The sequence below is a fragment of the Hyaena hyaena genome, unplaced genomic scaffold (assembly GCF_003009895.1).
Source record: "Hyaena hyaena isolate Hyena2069 unplaced genomic scaffold, ASM300989v1 scaffold_86, whole genome shotgun sequence".
Taxonomy (NCBI): domain Eukaryota; kingdom Metazoa; phylum Chordata; class Mammalia; order Carnivora; family Hyaenidae; genus Hyaena; species Hyaena hyaena.
In genome coordinates this window covers 628,335-647,467 of record NW_024080721.1, presented here as the reverse complement: position 1 = coordinate 647,467, position 19,133 = coordinate 628,335, and the positions used below count along the sequence as shown (strand labels likewise).

The following is a 19,133-nucleotide window of genomic DNA, read 5'->3' as shown; positions in this document are numbered from 1 at the left end:
CCTTGCATCTCACCATTGCAGCCGTGCTTGTACGGGGGTCGTGCCACACCCATTCATGAGACAAGGAAACTGCAGTTGAGAGAGGTCAGAGTCAAGACTTGAACTCTGGTGTCCCTGAGTCTATAACCTGACCTTTGCTGAGTAAGTACATGACACTTTGGAGACCCAGAGGGGGAGGTTAGCGCTTATGGTTCAGCACTGGCTGCCTGTGAATTATTATTATTTTTTTAATTGAAATGTTATGGAGAGAATTGTAGAGTCACATGCAATTGTAAGAAACAATACAGAGAGATCCTGTATTTACCCCAAGGGTAACATTGTGTGAAACTATGGTGTGCTGTCATAGCCAGGATATCGACACCGGTACAGCCCACCATCTGCTTCAGATTTCCCCAGCGTTACCTGTCCCCTTGAGTGTACTTAGCGCGCTATGATTTTATCAAGCATGTAGCTAGTTAACTTCCTTTTAGAGAACCTGTTTTCCTATCCCGGTAACTTTTCCCATTGCTCCCTTCCTAGTCCAAGGTCACAGCCTGTACTGGTTACCTCACTAACCCTTGGGGCGCTGGGGTAGGTGGGGGCCCCAGCTGGCCTGTTTGGAAATGTACAGAGGTGGTTTTTGGTTGTCACAATGCTTGGAGGCCAGGGAAGTTATACATCACACAGAGCGAAGAGATGTCCCGCTCCAGATGTCAATCATAACCCTAGTTCATTGTAAAATAAGATGATTCTCACGTTTGAGGTGCTTGGGTTGTTTAGTCGGTAGAACATCTGAGTCTTGATTTTGGCTCAGGTTGTGATCCCAGGGTCATGGGATCAAGCCCCAAGTTGGGCTCCACACTCAGCACGGAGCCTGCTTAAGATTCTCTCTTTCTCTCTCCCTCCCTCCCTCCGCCCCTCTCCCCTGCTCACACTCTCTCCCTCTAAAAAAAAAAAAAAAAGTTAATACCATGTTTTGAAGTGCATCATTTATTCTAACGTGAAGCGGGGTTTTTTTGACAGGAGGTGCGTGTGTTTTTACGTTGACAGGTCGAGACGGATTAGGCTGGATGTGAAGTGTGTTATTGCTGCCACCTTGATATGCCCTTAAGGTGGGGTAAACTCAGGGAGCCGCACATTGTTAGTGATGATTCACAGAGTGACTCACTCCCTAAAGAGGCACTGGAGGGGATGTGCTCTTACAGGCTCAGCACTTGGGCCGGGGGAGGGGGGGGTTCTCTCCGAGGCAACTGTGCTCTGCAGTCACCCAAGAACAGAAAATCTTCTTCACTCATCAGAGAAAAATACGCCAGAGTTGTTCTCTGATTTAGGAACATAATACGATTCTTAACAAGCCTAATGCCCTTTTAAAAAGATACACCTTTTATTTTCAAGTCCTGTAGTTTTAGATTTACAGGAGAGTTGCATAGATAGGACAGTGAATTCCCCTACACCCATCTCCCTTATTACGAACATCTTTCACTAGGATGGCACATTGAGCACACTTCATGCACCCGTAGTGACATGTTATTATTATACTCAAGCCCATTCTTTATTCAGATTTCCATAGCTTTTGCCTAACGTCCATTTCATGTTCCAGGATCCCACATGATGTTACGTCTCTCCTTAGGCTCCTCTTAGCCGGGACAATTTGTAGTATTTTATCATGATTGTAGATGTACTCCCATCCAGCCTCAGCTGCTACCTCCCAACTCACGGTCATGTCTGTGGCTTTCTGCCCCTTAAAATGATGGGTTCTGGAGCCCAGACGTCCCCTGAGCTTCTCTCGTGTGTAGGTAGCAGCTCACCCAGGCACCTCAAGCTCCATTTGTTTAAAACCAAGTTCATCTTCATCTCCACTAGGTCCACTTGTGGTCACTGGGGACGGCAACCCCCTTGAAAGCTGTGTCCCCAGGAAGCATCCCCATCCGTCCTGCTCCCTAATCTCCCGTCTAGAGCAGCTGGTCCCTTTTCTTCCCATCTCTGCTGTGTCTTCCGTGTGTCACCTCCTCTCTCCACTGCTGTGACCATGGCCTTGGTTCTGCCCCAAATCAACATTGCCTGGACTGGCGAATCGTTTTTTAATGCACTTTCTGTTTCTAGTCTTTTCTCCCCTGGATCATTTTCTGTCCAGATATATTGTAAACACCCTTCAGCGGCTCTGGTGCTCGAGGGACGTAGTCCTTGCTCTTGGCCAGTACAGCTCTGGGGCCAGCCACAGCCACACACCCTCCTGGCCGCCGCCTCTACTCGCCAACAGCTACCTGTGTCATTCTTTCAGCTTGCCCGGGAGTCTCCTGCCTTGTTGTGTTTTCCTGGAAAATTCCTTCCACCCCCTTACCTTTCTACTCAAATTTTAAAACCCTGCTGGGGTCACCCCTCCTCCGGAGAGCCTCACCACACCCTTGACAGCATTAATGTTAGCTCCTCTAGGTTCTGCACTTATGTGCCACATCATTTGCAATTAAGTGATACAAAATGACCAACTTCCATAAGGATGTGGATCACCCTCTCCTTTGTGCCCGTTTGGTCTTAGTCGGCTTAGGCTGTTATAACAAACTGCTGGGGGATTTCAATAGACATTTTTCTCACAGATCTGGAGGCCAGAAGTCTGAGATCAAGTTTGGCAGAGCCAGTTTCTTCTAGGCCTCTTTCCTTGGCTTGTCGATGGCCTTTCTTTGTGTCTTCACATGGTCTTCCCTCTGAGCCTGTCTGTGTCCAAATTTCTTCTTCTTAGAAGGATACCAGTCATACTTGGGTTAAGGCCCATCCTAATGGCTTCATTTTAACTTATTTCTTTAAAGGTTCTATCTCTAAACACAGTCACATTCTGATGCACTGAGGGTTAGGACGTCAACCTATGAATGTTGGGGGTGGGGGTTACAGGGGGATGCAGTTCAGCCCAGAACAGGCCCTTCTCCCCTCTTGCTTTCTACGAGCTTCTTCGGGCCCAGCTTTGTGCGAGAGCTAGCCGGGAAGCATCAAGGCCTTGGGAGTCACATGGTCCAGGTCTAGACCTGGTCTCTTTTCCATGCCTTCGGGAGAAGAATCTGAACCTCAGGCCACTGTCTTCGTCTCCAGAGCAAGCCCAGTGAGCTTGCTCTGTGGGGCTGGTGTGAAGACTAGAATCACTGGTCAAGTATCTGCTGTGCACCTGGTGATCAGCGCACGAGAGCCGCCACTATCTGTGTGCACATCAGAACTCACGGCGAGGATGAAAATGTTGTATATCTGCGCCGTCTTGTGTGGTAGTTGCTAAGCCACACACGGTTATTGTGCACTTGAAATGTGGCTAGTGTGACTGAGGAACCGAAAATTTAATTATAATTAATTGCAACTGAAATTGAAGTTGTCCTGTGTGGCCAGTGGCTATGGCACCGAGCAGTGCAGCCAGGGGCTCTGGGCCTGTCCCTGAGTGTCCCTGCATTAGGCCCGGACATGCTCTGTCCTGCCTCTGAGTCCACTGCCCTGGCCACATCTCTCCCCATGCTAGACGCTATTCTGTGTCCTCTGGGGGGGGAGGGGGGGTGTCACTTGTTTTGCCTCTGAAAAGTATCAGCTGGAGGAGTAGGGTCCAGAGCATGCTGACTAGCAGGCAGGCCAGGGAACACTGAGTCTAGCAGCAGCCGTCTGAAAGAGCAAGGGGACAGTCACGTGGCCCCCGAAGGATTTGCCCCTCTTAGGTGGCACCAAGCCCTTTTCCACCTGAATGTCTCAATGGGCAGCAAACACAAACAAGTGCATTCTCCTGCCCCCCCCCCCCCCGTGAAGGCGTCCACCTACCTGTCCGGCCGTCCTGGTTAGCCCTCTTCACTGTCACCTGCGCCTCCTGCCTCCACCTCCTCCCTAGTCTACTTTATCTCTGCAGCCCCTCCCAATGACCCAGGCAGCCACCTGCCCTGATTACTTCAAAGCCTGGATCACTGCTCCTGCTTTGTGACCCAGCCCTGCCCAGGGTTAAAATCCCTTAAAGGCTTCCTGTTGTCCTCAGGACTAACCTCTTTATCGGGTTTACAAAGCCGTATCTGACCTGCCCACCCCCAGGCTCATCTCTTTGTGTCATTTTCCTCCCTTTAGGCTACAACTTCCTTTTTTACTGGACACTTGTTTTCTTGCCTCCAGGACTTGGCACAATCTGGTCCCTCCTCCTAGAACTCAATTCCCCCCTGTCAGGGAGAACTCCTGCTAGCCTCTTCCTTCTCTTGGGCATCTTTTCTCCAGGAACCCTTCTCGGTTGGAATGGTGTGTCCCCTCTTCTGGCATCCCAGAAGTCCGTTCAAGTACTGTCTTCTTTCTTTCTTGCATTCGTGCATGTATCCCTCTACTCCCAATTGTTTATGGTGCAACTAAATGCCAGAAGCTGCTTCTGACGCTGGCGACACATGCAGGGCAAGACAGTCTCGCGCCTCCTGGAGATCACTTACATTCTTGAACGCGAAGACTGAAGATTTAAAAAAAGTGACCATAGGAACGGGATGACGCAAATTCTGCCCTCGACAAAAAATAAACAGCTGCTAAGACCAGGGGCCAGGGGACCCCACGCGTGGAGGCCGAGGGGCCGGAGCGCCACTCCATCTGCGGCTGCGTGCGCGACCGGCAGGGGGCGCGGCGGGGGCGGGGCGACGACTGCCCGGTCCCGGTCCCGCCCCCGCCCGAACAGGCCCCGCCCTCAAGACCCCGCCCCCGGCCCCGCCCCCGCCCGCTGTGCGCGCGCTGGCCCGGCAGCATGGCGGCGGCGGCGGGCGCCCCTCCGCCGGGTCCGCCGCAACCTCCTCCGCCGCCGCCGCCCGAGGAGTCGTCCGACAGCGAGCCCGAGGCGGAGCCCGGCTCTCCTCAGAAACTCATCCGCAAGGTGTCCACGTCGGGCCAGATCCGCCAGAAGGTGAGCCCGCGGCGGCGGCCCGGGCGCGCGCCCCTCACGCCGCGGCAGCCCCGTGAGGCCCGCGGCCGGGCCCGAGAGCCGCCCAGGCCCGGCCCAGCCCGGCCCGGGGTCCCCGCCGGGCGCCGCTGTCCGGGCGGAGCGCGCTCCACGGGGTAACGGGCCGGGCGCCCCGCCCTGCGCCCGGGCAGAGCGCCCCGTCCCGGCGGGGCGGCGGCGGGGAGCCCGGGCCGGGGGCGCAGGTGGGCGCCGCGCGGGGCCGGGCGAGTGGGGCGGGGCGCCGGGGCCGGGGGCGCCCGCCGCGGTGGGCCGCGAGGCAGCCCCGCGCTGCGAGGACCGGGAGGAAACTGAGGCCTAGAGGCGGGGGGGTGGGGGGGCGAGCGCACCAGAAATGGGGGCTCCTGGCTGCGCCCCGCAAGCGTACGCTCCCCGAGCCCCACGTTTCTGAGGACTGGCCCGGTCATTTCCCGCTGGGTGCTCTGTGGACTCACCTGTGGTTCCCCGGGAAATTCAGCAGGACCCGGGTGTAGGGCTCTTCCTTGACTCGCTAGTGTTTTCGTACCCTAAAGAGAAGGGATGCGCGCTCTGTGACCAGCTCGCCCTCCCTCGGGAAAGCCGGGAGAGGGGGCTCTCGCCGGCGGCGCACCGGCTGGGCACCTAACTCTCGGTGGAGAACTCCAGACGCTAAATGTTCGCTGCAGAAAGACGCATTTCCTTTCTGCGGGAGGAAAGTTGCGCCCTTTGTTTTCCTTTTGCGGTTCCCGTTGAAAACTGCTTATGGTTTTTGCTACAGGTGAGCCCTCTCTGTTCGAACGCGGCTGCCGCAGACAGGTGGCTGGACAGGTGGCTGCGGGCATGCTGGGTCTGTGGGCAGCCCCGGCAGATCCAGTTGGCACAGACTCTCACCCTGCTGCAGTGCGCTTTTCCTCCCGGGCCAGTTAGGTTCAGCTGCTGCTTTCACCGTGGGAGCCATTTCTTGCTTTTACCTTTTGCCCGCCTTTGATACTTGTGGGGTCGTCTTTGGTCTGCACGTGTTACAGACAGGTTTGTTGTGAAGTGTTCCAGTTATTCGGCAAATAGGCAGGCACTGAACATCGCCTTTGTTCCAGGTATAGCGGTAATAGCAATTGATTGTAAGGTGGCAGTTCTTCAGTGCTTACCAGGCTGTGTGCCAGGCATTTTTCTTGGGTTAACTTTACAGCACTTTATGTGGGTTAACTCGTTTAGTACCTGCGAGAACTCTTTGAGTTGGGTGTTACCTGTCATCCCCACCTGATGAAATTGGCCCAGGGTGTCACAGGTAATAAATGTGGATCTGGATCTGAACCACGGTCAGGATCCTGAGATGGGGGCGTCTGGGTGGCTCAGTTGGTTAAGCGTCCGGCTTCAGCTCAGGTCATGATCTCATGGTTCATGGGTTCGAGCCCCGCGTCGGGCTCTATGCTGACTACCAGCTCAGAGCCTGGGGCCTGTCTTCGGATTCTGTGTCTCCCTCTTTCTCTGACCCTCGTCTGCTCATATTGTCTCTATTTCTCTCTCAAAAATAAGTAAAACATTAAAAAAAAAAAAAAAAGGATCCCGAGATGGACAGTAGGAGTCTGGATCCTGCTCTGTAGAAGATGGACACCTGTGCACGTCACAGTAGGGCATAGTAAGTCCTGTGGAAGCTCAGGCGACAGAGATGCCGCTACCCTGATCTTGAGGGGAAAAGTTTGCCAGGCTAATTGGGGAAGGAAGTGCTTTCCACATAGTTGACAGATACTGACACTCGTATGTGAAGGAGTAAGCACACCTGGGAATGGTCAGAAGGTGAGTGGGTCAGGTTGAGAGGAATTAGGAGGAGGCTGGAAAGGTAGATTGGCCTGATTTTAAAGGGCCAGCCCTGGAGTTGGGTTTTTGGCCTTGGGCAAGAGGGAGCCACTGAGGGTTATTCAGAGCATGGGAGTGACCAGTCAGATGTGCTTTTAGGAAGATCTCCAAGTAGCCCTAAATGATACTGATAAGAGTCGCTCTCCCCTGTTGTTTGGTCCTGGAGCTTGGTATGTGCACAGTGTGGGGTGGATCATATGATTTACAAGTGTGATTAAGATTAGCTCTCTCAGAGATGCCAGTGTATGTCCAGAACTCTCTTCTTCTTTTTTTTTTTTTAATGTTTTTTTTTTTTAAATTTATTTCTAGGAGAGAGAGAGAGACAGTGTGAGCAGGGGAGGGTCACAGAGAGAGGGAGTCAGAGACTCTGAAACAGGCTCCAGGCTCTGAGCTGGCAGTCAGCACAGAGCCCGACGCGGGGCTCGAACCCGCGAACCGCGAGATCATGACCTAAGCGAAAGTCGGACGCTTAACCGACTAAGCCACCCAGGCGCCCCCAGAACTCTCTTCTTTAGGAGGCATCCCCTCCCGTCCCCGTCCCCAACACGGTAGCTGCTGGACCTACCAGCTGTTGGGGTTGAGGAGTGATGGGTAGAGTGTTAAAAATACACCCTGAAGACTTGAGTTGCTGAATACAGTCACAGCTGCTGTACAAATAGCTTCAGGCTAATTTTTCTTTCGGGTTGTTAGAGATGGGCTGAATGTGGGAAGTGTGAGGTTTTCTGTGTGCAGTAGCTGCCCCCCCCTCCCCTGGTTTTTAAAGCAGATAGGCCATTCAGAAAATTGCACTGGTATATGTGGTGCATAAGAGAGAGATCCACAACGGTATGGGGTGTCATTCTGCATCTAAACGGGAAAGCTGAAACCGCTTCATTTAAAACAGAAGGAATTTAATGGGGGGGGGGGGTTCTCCCGGGCAGTGAGGGACTGGAGATACAAACACTGGGCAGTGAAGCAACCCGGAGATGAGGCAACAAACAGGAAACCATTGTCACCCCTGAACTGGGGGACAGAGGGAGGACGTGGCATTTCAGATCCCAGGCACAGCTCCCACCTGCCAGAGGCTGGGTCATCTGGCCTGGCCCTGGAGCTTCTGGAACTTTCGGAGGGCGCTGTCTCACCACATCCCCCTCTTGCTTGGGAAACCCAGCCTGTTCGGCATCAGCCCCTCTGCAATTCGGTGTGGAGCAGAAGGTCAAAGAATGGAACAGAGGACGAACTGGCCTAGGACCAGACCTGTGTGTATGTCAAGTTTCTGAAATACCAGTCCAGTGCTTCTCAGGCTTTCCTGTGCAGACACATCCTCTGGGGGTCTCAGTAAAGTGCAGACACTGGTTGAGGAGGTCTAGGGTGGGGCCTAAGGGTCTACGTTTCTAGTCAGCTCTCAGGAGAGGCTGCTGCTGCTGGTCCACGGGCCCGACTTCGAGAAACAAGACCTTGTGACCGATGCGTCGAGGTAAGCCTTACCAAACGCCAAGTAAGTCTTTGGTCCATGAGGTTTTTCTGAAACTGCCCCTCCTCCCCCAAGTCTTTAGCGTACGGAAAACTTGATTCGTGGAGATTTGAGACGGTCACTTATATAGCATTTCATGCGTGCCTCATATTTTCAAAAGTTCCAACTGCTTCTAGCAAACACATCACTTCATTTGTATTTCCTAGCTAGTGCACGGTAATGACTTCGTAGGACCACCTAGTTAAGAGTGGGAACAAGAAAATGGAAGAAATCACACTGGTAAATTAATTCACCAGCACATTATAGTGTATTTTGAAATCTGAGTAAAGAACAGCGTGGTTCTGTGAAGCGTCTCAGCTAAGACAGTTTAATCTGTTTCCAAGTTTTATCGTTTTTGGCTTTGCGCATGAAAGCGCTTATATTCCTGATTTCAGATTTCAACAAAGCGTTTTTCCCATTGTGAACTGAAAACTAGTAGAAATCAGGCAAAATGTTTAACTCGTAAAAGACTTAAAAAAATAGCTTTATAAAGATACGATTCACATACCGTACAGTTCACTCACTTCAACTGTATACAGTTCAGTGGTTTTTAGTATATGCACGTTGTGTAACCATTACCGCAGTCAATTTTAGAACGTTTCTGTCACCCCCAAAAGAAACCCCATAACCATTAGCATCCGTTCCTATTCCTTCTCAACTCTGTCAGCCTTAGACAGCTGTGAATCTGCTTTCTGTCGTAAGGATATGCCGATTCTGGACATTTCACATACATAGAATCGTGCAGTATGTGCCTTTTGTGGCTGGCTTCTTTCACTCGGCGTAAGTGTTCAGAGTTCGTCCACGTTGGAGCGTGTGCATTTGGATTGTTTCCACTTTTTGGCTAATCTGGATGAGGCTGCTGTGAACATTTATGCACATGCTTCTGTGTGGACATATGTGTCATTTCTCTTGCGTATCTACCATTTGCTGGGTCACAAGGTAACTCTGTGGTTCACCTTTGAGAAATTGCCCGACTGTTTTCCAAAGCGTCTGCACCGTTTTTACATGCCCATCAGCAGTGTGTGAGGGTTCCAGTTTCTCCAGGTCCTCAGTTATATCTTTGACTATAGCCATCCTAGCAGGTATGTGGTGGCATGAAAGGTTTTTAAGCTCACGTGTGCACTTAAGAGCCTAAACTTTGGTGTCGAATGAAGCTGATTCACACCCTGCTCTCCCACTTATGAGACACGTGATCACAGGTTTCCAAACCTCCTCTTTTAAGACTTGGTTTCTGGAACTGAAAGAGGGAAAATACCAGTTCCTGGGGTGGCAGTAGTGACAGTAAATGTTAGATGTGTGTTCTTGAGCCTCAGTTTCCATATCTGTGAAATTGCAAAACAGAAAGGATAACAATAGTTCTCAGAACCCTAAAATAGAAATGCTGACGATAAGTCACAAAAGTAAATGGGACAGTCTGCGTACACTTAGCTAGCATAGTGCCTGGTATATCGTCAGCATTCAGTAAATGGTTTCTTTTATGATTATTTCTGTCTCTTTGCTCATTCTCCCTGAACCCCTCCTCCCCCAGCTCAAGCTGGGTGATTCTTCATCTCTAGCTGCCAGGAGAGCAAATAAAAGTGAATCTGGCAGACAATTAGCAATGCAAATCTTTTTTAGAAAATTAATTTATCGAATACTAGTGGGAATATCAAGGCTAGTCATTATTTTTCTTATTTCACAGATTTATTTTTAACTCAGCAAATATTGTTTTATTGTGCTAGGCACTTAGGGTACCTTACTGAACAACAACAAAAAGCATTCCTGGAGCTCAGGGTCTGAAGACAAGACAGACACTGGTAAGGTAATCGCACAGTTAGTGTGGCGTAACGATGTTGATGAGTGTTAAGCAGGTGACGGCCGGAGTGCTTTGGGAGGGTATAATAGGTGAGTTTGGCCTGATAACTGGGGGGTGGGGTAGGGAGAGAAGGGTAGGGAAAAAGTGGCCTCTGCTTCTGGTAATGGTGGGCCAGGTAACCGAGCAGCTGTCTGTACCTTCCGCCAATAGGAGGCAGCTGGTGAGATAACGCAGTGTTACAGGGCTGCGAACCAGGAGGGGTGGTCTGTGGAAGTGAGCTGGCATTTGGGGCTGGCTGCGTTTTCCCTTGGGGTCACTAGTGGGGTCTGTAGTGGGAAGAGTGTCCCCTTAAAATTCGTGTTCACTTGGAACCTGAGTGATAGGACTATCTTTTGTTATTCATAACGAGCCCCTTTTGGCTTTTCTTGAGCTTATGCTAACGAGGTGACTCAGCGCGGGGGAGGGGGTAGTGGGGGGTGCCTAAGATAGCTTCAGGACGGGAGCCGTCCCCGGAAAGGCCAAACAAGTGATTCAAGGTGTGAACTTTCAGCCTTACTCCCAACTTCTACGAGTGGAGGGGTTTGGAGATGGAGTTGTAACAACTCATTTAACAAGGAGATTCTCGAGGAGTTTCTGGGCTGATGAACGTATTATCCTGTGTGTGTCGGGGGGCGGGGGGGGAGAGGCGGGGTGGGGGTGGGGAAGGGGGTTGGCATGCCCAGAGAGGGCAGGGCAGTTCTCTGCTCTTTCCCACTCCCATACTTGCCCTGTGCATCTCTTCCATGTGGTGTCTCCTTCCAGGTGTTAGTAGGGACTCAGAGCAAGGGGAAGCTGACCTACTGTTGGTGGGAATGATAAGTTGGTAACACCCTGTTAGGAGAAGACGTTTTGGCTGTGTCTGTTAAAGTCGAAGAAACGTGTATCCTGTGTTTCAGCAGTTCCACTTCTAGGTGTGTGTATCGAATAGCTTATGTAAGTTAATGTGCTCCAAGAGGCACGTTCAAGAACATTACTAGTGTAGTTTTGGTAATGGCTCAAAAGTGGAAAGGACCCACTGTCGGTCAACAGAATGGATGAATAAATCATGGTATGTTCTTTTAAGAGAATACTATGCATCAGTGAAAATGAACTGCTCCCTGCTGATGTAAGGATTAATCACAGCATTAATGTAGTCTGGCAAAAAAGCCAGACATAAAAGAATGTTCTGTGTGATTCCATTTATATCCAGTTCAGAATGGATAGGATACTAAGGTGTTTAGTCCTGCCTGCCTGTGTTTTTAAATTTGCATTGAAAGAAATGATTACCAGAAAAAGTCTGCACAGTGGGAAGATATGGGTAGTGATTGGATGGCCCATGAGAAAGGAAGCTTCTGGAGTGCTGAGTGTTCTGTTTTTTTCCTTCTTTCTTTCTTTAAAAAATTGTTTTTTAATGTTTTATTTATTTTGAGAAAGAGATAGAGACAGCATGTGCAGGGGAGGGTCAGAGAGAGAGGGAGGCACAGAATCTGAAGACTGGCTCCAGGCTCTGAGCTAGCTGTCAGCACAGAGCCTGATGCGGTGCTTGAACCCATGAACAGTGAGGTCATGACCTGACCTGAAGTTGGACACTTAACCGACTGAGCCACCCAGGCACCTCTCTCTCTTCCTTCCTTCCTTCCTTTCTTTCATTAAAAAAAATTTTTTTTTAATGTCTATTTTTGAGAGAGACAGAATGTGAGTGGGGGAGGGTCAAAGAGAGAGGGAGACACAGAATCCAAAGCAGGCTCCAGGCTCTGAGCTGTGACACAGGGCCTGACACGGGGCTCGAACTCACAGACTGTGAGATCACAACCTGAGCCAAAGTTGGAGGCCTAACTGACTGGGCCACCCAGGTGCCCCAGTGTCTGATCTTGATCTCAGCTCAGGTCTTGCACTCAGGGTCCTGAGTTCAAGCCCCCCATTGGGCTCCATGCTGGGTGTGAAGCCTACTTTTAAAAAAAGGGGCACCTGGGTGGCTCAGTCGTTAAACATCTGACTTTGGCTCAGGTCATCATCTCATGGTTAGTGAGCTCCAGCCCCACATAGGGTGAGCTTATGCCCCATTTCATGTGAACACGAGCCCTTCTTCAGGTGAGTCCTGCTCTGTCCCTCTCTCCCCTCCGCCGTCTGCCCTTCCAGGGATTTTCTCTCTGTGCCTCACTCGTGCTCCCACGTGCTTGCTCTCAAAACAAAAACAAAAACAATGGGCGCCTGTGTGGTTCAGTCGGCTAACAGTTGGCATCTGACTCTTGGTTTCGGCTCAGGTCATGGTCTCGCAGTTTGTGAGTTCAAGCCCTGCATTGGGTTCTGTGCTGATGGTGCAAAGCTTGCTTGAGATTTTCTTTCTCACTCTGCCCTTCCCCACTTCTCAAAAGTAAATAAACAAACTTAAAAAAAAAAAAAAAGATTTAGGGGCACCTGGGTGGCTCAGTTGGTTAAGCGTCTGACTCTTGATTTCAGCTCAGGTCATGATCTCACAGTTCATGGGTCCGAACCCTGTGTTGGACTCTGTGCTGTCAGCACAGAGCCTGCTTGGGATTCTCTCTCTGCCGCTCCCCTGCTTGCTTTATTTCCCTCAAAAGTAAATAAATAAACATTAAAAAAAAATAACAGATTTTAGGAAGGGGCAAGACATAATCTGATCTATGGTGAAGAGGTTGCTGTGGCTGTGTCGTCGCCCGAGTGGGGGCCGGTAGCCTGGGCCGAAGTTGTGGTGGTGGTAATAGGGAGACTTAGATGGCTTTGAAGTTGTGAGAGCTTGGTGATGGTCTGGTGTGGGTGTTGGGAAGAGGAGGCTCGTGGGATAAGGGAGCTCTTCTCTGACCTGACGAGGTCTGCTTGAAGACTGGTGGGCACCAGCTGTGGGGTTTTGCCCTCTCTGTGCCCTGCCGCCGTCGTGCCCTGGACTCTGTTACTCTCGACTGTCCCAGCTTCACAGCGGAGGGACGTGGGCTCAGCAGTTCGGTGGCTTGCCAGCCAGTGTGCCACCCAGGCCTTGTAGATTCCGTATCGCACCTCTTCCTGCTGGGTCCTCCCCAGCCCCTTGACAGTGGGGGTGGCTCCCGGAGCCTGAGAGAAGGAACAGTGGCAGAGTGGGAGGGCCCGCTTAGCTCCGGCCACTGGCTTTAAGAGGTGGGGGGAGCAGGAGATCCAGTCCAAGAAGGAAGTGGGAGAAGCTGGCAAGGAAGAGGACGGAAGGGAGGGGAGGGGAAGAAGACAAATTCCTGAATTCAGCACCCAGGGGTCCATCTGCACTATCGTTATTGTTTCTTTTGTCTTTCCTTCCAGACTGTGTTTCTGGGTGTGTTTAATTGAGTTGGAATGAAAGCATATGTAAGTTTCCACTTTAATGTTACAGGTATTTCTCCTGGTATTAAAGTCTCTCTATTCTTGGGGGTGCCTGGGTGGCTCAGTTGGTTAAGTGTCACACTCTTGACTTTGGCTCAGGCCATGATGTCATGGTTCATGAGTTTGAGCCCAAAGTTGGGCTCTGTGCTGACAGCTCAGAGCCTGCTTGGGATTCTCTCTCTTTCTCTCTCTCTATGTCCTTCCTCCACTTACTCTGTTGCTGTCTCTCTCTCTTTCTCTCTCAAAAATAAACATTAAAAAAATAGAGTCTCTTTATTCTCATCCCTTGTAATGGTTGTACTCTGTATTCTATATTCCCTTTGCAAGGAAAGCTCTTTTTCAATTTTTAATTATGAAAAATTTAAAAAGGATAATAGTACAGTGATGCCTAATATACTTCTTACTGAGAATCAGTAATTATGAACATATTACCAATATGCCTTATCTGTATGTATTAAATATAAATAATCTGCTAAACATTTTGAAAGTAATTTGTAGACATCACAGCAGTTCACCCCTGAATAGCTCAGCATGCGTCTCCTGAAAATGACATTTTAAAATATACCATTATTCTATCTAAACTCCTAAAAATAAGGATGTTTTGCTATGTACCATTATTACAGCTAAAAACTAATTGTAATTTTCCAATATCTAGCGTGCATATTATTTTTAGATTTCCCCAGTTGAACCAAAAATGTCTTTTATAGGCTTACTTTGGGGACTATGTACCAATCAAAATTCATGCATTGTATTTCTTTTGTTTATTTATTTATCAAAAAAAATTTTTTTAGCGTTAGTTTATTTTGGAGAGAGAGAGGGGGAGACAGAATCTGAAGCAGGGTCCAGACTCTGAGCTGTCAGCACAGAGCCCAGCATGGGGCTTGAACTCCCGAACCTTGAGATTATGATCTGAGCTGAAGTTGGATGCTTAACCGACTGACCCACCCAGGTGCCCCTGTATTTCTTTTTAAGTTTATTATTTATTTTGAGAGAGAGAGAAAAAAAAATGAGAGAACAAGAGAATGCTTGAGTGTGCAAATTGGGGAGGGGGCAGAGACAGGGAGAGAGAGATCCCAGGCAGGCTCTGCGCTATCAGCACAGCGCCTGACTCGGGGCTCAGACTCATGAACTGTGAGATCATGACCTGAGCCAGCTGAGCCACGCAGGCGCCCCAGATGCATTGTATGTGGTTGTTGTACCTCCTCAGACTCTCAGCTTAGAACAGCTCCCCACAGCCACCTTCTCTCCTCCCCATTTTGACATTGAGTCTGTGAAGAAACCAGGGAAGTGATCTTGTTAAATCTGTGTCTGGGTTTGTCTGATTGTTTCCTTGTGGCTTCTTTGATCCTTTTATTTGCTGTACACTGAAAGTGAGAGGTTTGAAGACCCTAATACAGTCAGGTTGATGTTTTGGGCAAATCTCCTAAATCTGGGATGCTCCGTGTCCTGTTAGGCTGTCCCCTCTGCTGTGTCATCATTTGCTTTGTGTGGAGGTGCTAGATCTGCCCATTGGAAATGTAGATTTCCTTCTTTGCAGTTAGGAGGTAACCTGCAAGGTGCTTCCTGGGCACCATGCAAATATCCTTTTCTTTAACAATCAACACAGCTGCTTTCTTGAACACTCATACGTAATACTTGCCTGAGTCAATTACATTAAGAATTTACAAAATGGAGAGTCCCCCTTTCTGTCATTTCTTCCATGTTTATCTGTTGGTATTCTTCTGTAAAATTTCCCTACTTCTACTGGGGAAGGACTACAGTTTCTCCTAAAAAAAAAAAAAAGGCAGGGTAATTGCTGGATTCTGTTTAATTACCAATTTTCAAAGTAAGGAGTCAGTAGACGAGTCATTCTCAACAGAAGGCAGATGTTTTCTTTTCTCTCTCCGTCTCTCTGCCTGTCACTATGGATTCACTATTTTCATTTAGTGTTTTACAATCAGTCACAGTCATTCCTTTTGATGCTCAAATTGTCTACATTTTCCCAGGAGAGCCCCTTCAACCTGGCTCTTTGATATTTTAACTGTAGCGATCTGTTGTTTCGTCTTCAGGCTGGAGCTCCAACGTGGGGTTGTGGGGCATAGTGTTCCATCCCTGGCCGAGGGCAGCTGGCCCAGCCCACGTGCTGGCCTCCTCTGTCCTGTGCCTACGATTTCGGCACAGCCTGGCAGATCTTTGCTTCTCTTCTTTGGGTTTGTGCTTCTGATTTTTGCATCTCCACTTATTTTGTGTTCCTTTTGGGTGGTTCTTAATATTGTCAGCTAATCTGTCCCTTTACCACTCTGTTGAGGAGCTTTTCCCTGTCTTGTCTTCTCTCCGGTGTAGGCTGCAGCATTCCGTGTCTCAGTTTTGTCTCGTTCATGACCAGTGACATTTTCTGCAGTGTACATTTTTGTCTTTAGCCCTTTACATGTGGGTTTTAATTCTGCTGGAGTGATTGTTTCTGCTTCCTTTTTAAATCCTGGCCTGTATCGCAGCTTGTTGTACTTTAATTTCATCCTGTTCTCATTCTGGTGCTCCCTGTCCTTGAAAATACTTTAATTTTTTAACAGAGTCAGTGCCTTCCCGTAATCTTACAATAAGAAGCGCATATTTTCTAAAACGGTCTTCCGGTTTCTGTAATAAATTCATTTAGATTTATTCATGTGCTTTATGGTGTAGCTTCAGCCTCTTACCTCCACTTTCTTTATCAGTCCTGGAATGTGTTTGCCGGTCCGTGGGTTTGAACTGCCATTAGCTGGGTGCTTGGCTGCTGGCGGGAATGGGAGTCCCGCCTGATACTTGGTCACAGGTCCAGTGCTGTGCCTGCTGCTCTGGGCGGGCTGTCCCCGCAGCCTCAGTCTGAGCAGTGCGGTGCTTTGGGTCACCTGCCACCCACCTCTGGCTGGCTCTGCTCTTCCGCATCTGAAGGTGTTGGTGCCTGGGTGGTGGTGGTCTTCCTGAGCAGGCTCCTCTGGTCCCACGATGGTGAGGTACACCCCAGGCTCCAAGATGAGCAGTGCTTTGCCCCTTGCAGCAAGATGGAAGAGGGATACTCTGCTTCTTTTTATTTATCATTTGGCCCTTTTAAATGTATTCAATTCAGTGGCATTAGTACATTGCCATCACCACTGTTTAGTTCCAGAACCTTTTTCTCCTCCAGGGGAGCCCCTCCCCATTGAACAGTCACTCCCCCATTCCCTCCTCTTCCCCAGCCACTTGTCCGCTTTCTGTCTCCATGGATTTGCCTGTTCTGGATATTTCCTGTAAGTGGAATCATAGAATATGCGGCCTTTTGTGTTTGGCATCTTTCCCTTAGCATAATGTTCTCAAGGTTCATCCATGTGGTAGCCTGTATCAGGACTTCGTTCCTTTTTATGGCCACCTAATACCCATCGTACGGGTCTGTCACGTTTTGCTGATCCACTCATCTGTTGATGTATATTTGAATCACTTCTGTTTGGCTGTTATGAATAGTGCTGCTATGGACAAGTTATTGTTTGAATACCTGTTTTCAGTTCTTTTGAGTATTTCCCCAGGAAGTGGGATTCTGTGTTTACCTTATTGAGGAACATCTAAACTGTACCATCTTACATTTCCAACAGCACGACAGCAGGATAGAAGGATTCCAGTTTCTCCACACTTGCCAGTACTTGTTCTTTTTAAATAATATGGCCATCGTGGTGGGTGTGAAGTGGTATCTCCTGGTATTGATTTGCATTTCCTTAGTGACTAATGATGTTGAGCTTTCTTCTTCTTTCCTTCCTTTTTTCTTTTTCTTTCTTTTTGTTGTTGAGTATTTTTTCATGTGCTTGTTGGCCGTTTGTATATCTTTGGAGAAATGTCTGTTTCAGTCCTTTGCCCATTTTTGAGTTGGGCTATCTTTCTGTTGTTGAGTCATAAATGTTCTTTATATATTCTAAATACTGGACCCTTATCAAATCAATGGCTTGCAAATGTTTTCTCCCCTTCTGTGGGTTCTTTTTTCACTGTCTTTTTTTTTTTTAATGTTTTATTTACTTCTGAGAGAGAGAGAAAGAGAGACAACGTGAGCAGGGGAGGGTCAGATAGTGAGGGAGGGAGATACAGAATCTGAAGCAGGCTCCAGGCTTTGAGCTAGCTGTCAGCACAGAGCCCAACGTGGGGCTCAAACCCACGAACTGTGAGATCATGACCTGAGCCAAAGTCGGACGCTTAACCGACGGAGCCACCTAGGCGCCCCTTCACTGTCTTGATGGTATCCTTTGAAGCACAAAAGGATTACAAATTTTGATGAAGTCCACTTTATGTTTTTCTTTTCTTGTTTGTGCTTTTGGTGTCATATTTGAGAAATCCAGGGTCATGAAGATGTACTTCAGTGTTTTCTTTTAAGAGTATTTTATCTTTTTATTCTTTGATCCATTTTGAGTTAATTTTCATATGTGGTGTGAGGAAAGGGTTCAGTTTCACCCTTTTCCGTGCAGATATCCCAGCACTGTTTGTTGAAGAGGGCCACTTTTTTCCAGCCAGATTCGGCCCCTCAGGCTACAAAAGCTGTAATACTTACATGAGCGGTGAACTTCTCAGAATTGGTTGGTAGTCTTGGCCATTCTGGATTGGTCTCAGTGGAGTTCATAGAGGGATGCGTAACAGAATCATTCTTATAGATAGTTATAAGACAGATATTTGAAGAATTTGAAAGGAAATATCTGTATTTCTGACTTTTTATTGTCATAGAACTCTTCTATATTTCGAATGTAGCAGTGCAGATTCATTCTTTCCACGGTTTGGGAAAATTTGAAAGAAATACTCACCTTGTTAAGTCTAATTCTACCTGGTAGCCTTTGTATTTAAACTCTTTGATAAAGAGGGACCAGTACTCAGAAGCAAAAAGGAAGTCAGAAATTGTTCTCTTTTCTCTATGTTTTCATGTGCTTTAAAAGGGCAAGGAAAAAACCCAGGTTTGTCAGTACTGAGTTATGAGTCTAATTATCTAAGTGAATTTTACTGTTGACTAGTAATAATTGTGTAAGTGTATTTTTATATCCAGCCGGTAGTGTGCATGAGCTGGAATTTTGCTGTTTATAGAAACCCTGTAGCTTCCTCACCCTCCAGCAGCACATATGGTACAACCATTTGGAAAAGCAATTGGTGACATGTTTGAAAAACTCCAAGAAAGTCCATACTCTTGACTCAGTAATTTCACTGGTGAGATCCTGTCCCCAGGAGATAATCTTAAATGTGAAAAAGCACAGTGGATGTTATGTTTATTGCAGCATTAAATATAAAAGTTGCAAGCCCAGAAGACACTCCAGTTTAACAACTTAGTTAACGACCAGAGCTGACGCGTGTTGTGTGCTGGCGCCACGCACCATGCATAGGTGGTCTCACTTCATCTTTGCGAGTGTGAGAGGGTTGCCGTGAGGTGCCTGAGTGCCCAGGCCACAGAACTAGGAAGTGGCAGAGCGAGTTGCTGCTCTTGTGCCTGCTGCAGCCATTCAGGTGATTGAGGAAGGCAGTTAATGTGGACAGTACTTTGTGATGTTGGGGAAACAGGCATTGTGTACAGAAGGCCATTCAGCTGTGTGCAAAACACCATGCATAGGAAGGAAGATGAAGAAAGTTTCCAAACTGATGCCAAGGATTGTGCTCTGATACCAGGGGTGGAGCAATTTGGATTCTTTCTATTTCTACTTTTCTGAATTTTCTAAAATGAGCATTATTTTATACTAAGGGAAACAAACATGGCTGTCCTTCTGTTGAGGATTCCTGACACGGATAGCATAGGATGCTGTGTG

At 48.5% G+C, this 19,133-nt stretch overlaps 1 protein-coding gene across 4 annotated transcripts in view; it reads left to right on the top strand.

Annotated features, from left to right (window-relative positions):
• Positions 1-4,705: 4,705 nt before the first annotated feature.
• The window catches only part of DGKD (diacylglycerol kinase delta), a 108,353-nt gene continuing 93,925 nt past the window's right edge, over positions 4,706-19,133 (top strand). For 3 of the 4 annotated variants that reach the window (XM_039234501.1, XM_039234500.1, XM_039234499.1), the window contains exon 1: positions 4,706-4,861. In XM_039234501.1, coding sequence (XP_039090432.1) covers positions 4,706-4,861 — 156 coding nt within the window. The remainder of the gene's footprint in view (positions 4,862-19,133) is intronic. The other variant, XM_039234503.1, reaches the window with a different exon arrangement.